Source organism: Eimeria mitis, genomic scaffold, assembly GCF_000499745.2.
Source record: "Eimeria mitis Houghton genomic scaffold, Emh_scaff1795, whole genome shotgun sequence".
Classification (NCBI taxonomy): Eukaryota; Apicomplexa; class Conoidasida; order Eucoccidiorida; family Eimeriidae; genus Eimeria; species Eimeria mitis.
The window spans coordinates 1-1,950 of record NW_013570114.1 but is presented as its reverse complement, the minus strand read 5'-3'; the positions used below and the strand labels follow the sequence as shown (position 1 = coordinate 1,950).

General features: G+C 32.7%; 1 protein-coding gene across 1 annotated transcript in view; it reads left to right on the top strand.

Moving 5' to 3' along the window:
* EMH_0043640 (uncharacterized protein) overlaps window positions 1-142 on the top strand; it is a gene marked incomplete at both ends in the record, with an annotated part of 555 nt that extends 413 nt beyond the window's left edge. The window contains one exon of the mRNA XM_013495865.1: window positions 3-142. Within this exon, the coding sequence (XP_013351319.1) occupies window positions 3-142 (140 nt within the window). The remainder of the gene's footprint in view (window positions 1-2) is intronic.
* Window positions 143-1,950: the final 1,808 nt, after the last annotated feature.

The window sequence follows — 1,950 nt, the reverse complement described above, 5'->3', positions numbered from 1 at the left end:
GCAGCAACAGCAGCAGCAGCAACAGCAGCAGCAGCAACAGCAACAGCAGCAGCAGCAACAGCAGCAGCAAACGAAAATGCGTAGAAAACAATTGAGGGTTTGTTTTTTTAAGAGTTTGTCTTTGGTTGATTTGGGGTTTTGACAAAAACCCTAAACCCTAAACCCTAAACCCTAAACCCTAAACCCTAAACCCTAAACCCTAGTTGCTGAGCTCACTATGACTAGGAGAAGATAAAGCAAAGGGTCTTTGTGTATGTATAGGTATGTTGCTGCTGCTGTGTCTGCTGCTGTTTGTGTTTATATGTATATTATTATTGTTGCTGCTGCTGCTGCTGTTGCTGCTGTTGCTGCGGTTGCGGTTGCTGCTGTTGTTGCTGCTGTATCTGTATCTGCTGCTGCTCCTTCTGCTATTGCTGTTTATGTTGCTGCTGCTGTTCCTGCTGCTGCTGCTGCTGCTGTTGCTGCTGTTGCTGCTGCTGCTGCTGCTATCCCCCAGATGTCGTTTTTTCGCGTGTAAACGCTGCTGATGAGTATTATTATATTTATTATTTATTTTATTTATTTTATTTATTTTTTTTTGTTTTTTTTTCTTTGTTTCTCTCTCTTCTTTGTGCAGCATCCTTACAAATGCTGGATCGGCCTCACTAAAGGCATATCCACTATAATGAGCAGCAGCAGGGGGGGCCCCCCATTCGCAGCTCTATACACACACAAACAAACAAGTTTATTTATTTATTTTTATTTATTTATTTATTTATTTTTGTTTATTTATTTATTTATTTATTTTTATTTATTTATTTATTTATTATTTGTTTATTTATTTATTTGTTATTTTATTTATTTTGCTATTTATTTGTTTTTTTTATTTAGGCTTTTATTTATTTATTTATTTATATAATATATTTTATATATTTATTTTATTTATTTATTTATTTATTTTTATTCCTTTATTTATTTGTGACAACAAACACAAACAAACAAATACAAACGCAAAACAAATAAAATAAATAAAATAAATAAATAAAATAAATAAACAAAATAAGTAAATAAAGTAAATAAATAAAGTAAATAAATAAAGTAACCAAAAAAGAATAAGGAAAAGAACGAAGAGCGCATAGAAGCAATAAGAGAAACAAAAGACAAAAAAACAAAAAAAACAAAAAAAACAGAAATATATAAAAATAAAAATTAAAAAGAAAAATGTAAAGAGAGAGAAACCAAAACAAACAAAAACAGAAAAAAACAAATATAGAGAGACAGAGACAAACAAAAATATAAAAAGAAATAAATAAAGAGACAGAGACAAAAGGAGACAGAGACAAACAAAGATAGAGACAGAAAGAAAAACAAATATATAGACAGAAAAAAAAAACAAAAACAAAACAAAACAAAGACAAAGACAAACAAAAAAAAAGAGAGACAGAAAAAAATAAATAAAGAAAAGGAGACAAACAGAGACAAACAGAGAAGGAGACAAAAAAAAAGAAAGAAAAAAAAAGGAGACAGAGAAAGACAAAGAAGTGTATATTTACTGCATGCGCATCTTCTTGTGTTTCTGCTGCTGCTGCTGCTGCTCCTCCTGCTGCTGCTGCTGCTGCTGCTTCATCTGCTGCTGCTGCTGCTGCTGCTTCTTCGCTTGAAGGGATAAAGGAAGGCTCAGGCATAAAGGAGACAGATACATCTCTTGTTCTTCCTTTTGCTGCATCTGCTGCTGCTGCTGCTGCTGCTGCTGCTTCTGCTGCCTCAAATATACCCGCCTGCTGCTGCTGCTGCTGATGATCTGCTGCTGCTGTTGCTGCTGCTGCTGCTGCACCCTCCTGCTGCTCCAATCCAGGCAGCTTCAAATACTCCTAAAAAAGATAATATAAATAAATATAAATAAATATAAATATAAATAAATAAATATAAATAAATATATATATATATATATATATATATATATATATATAT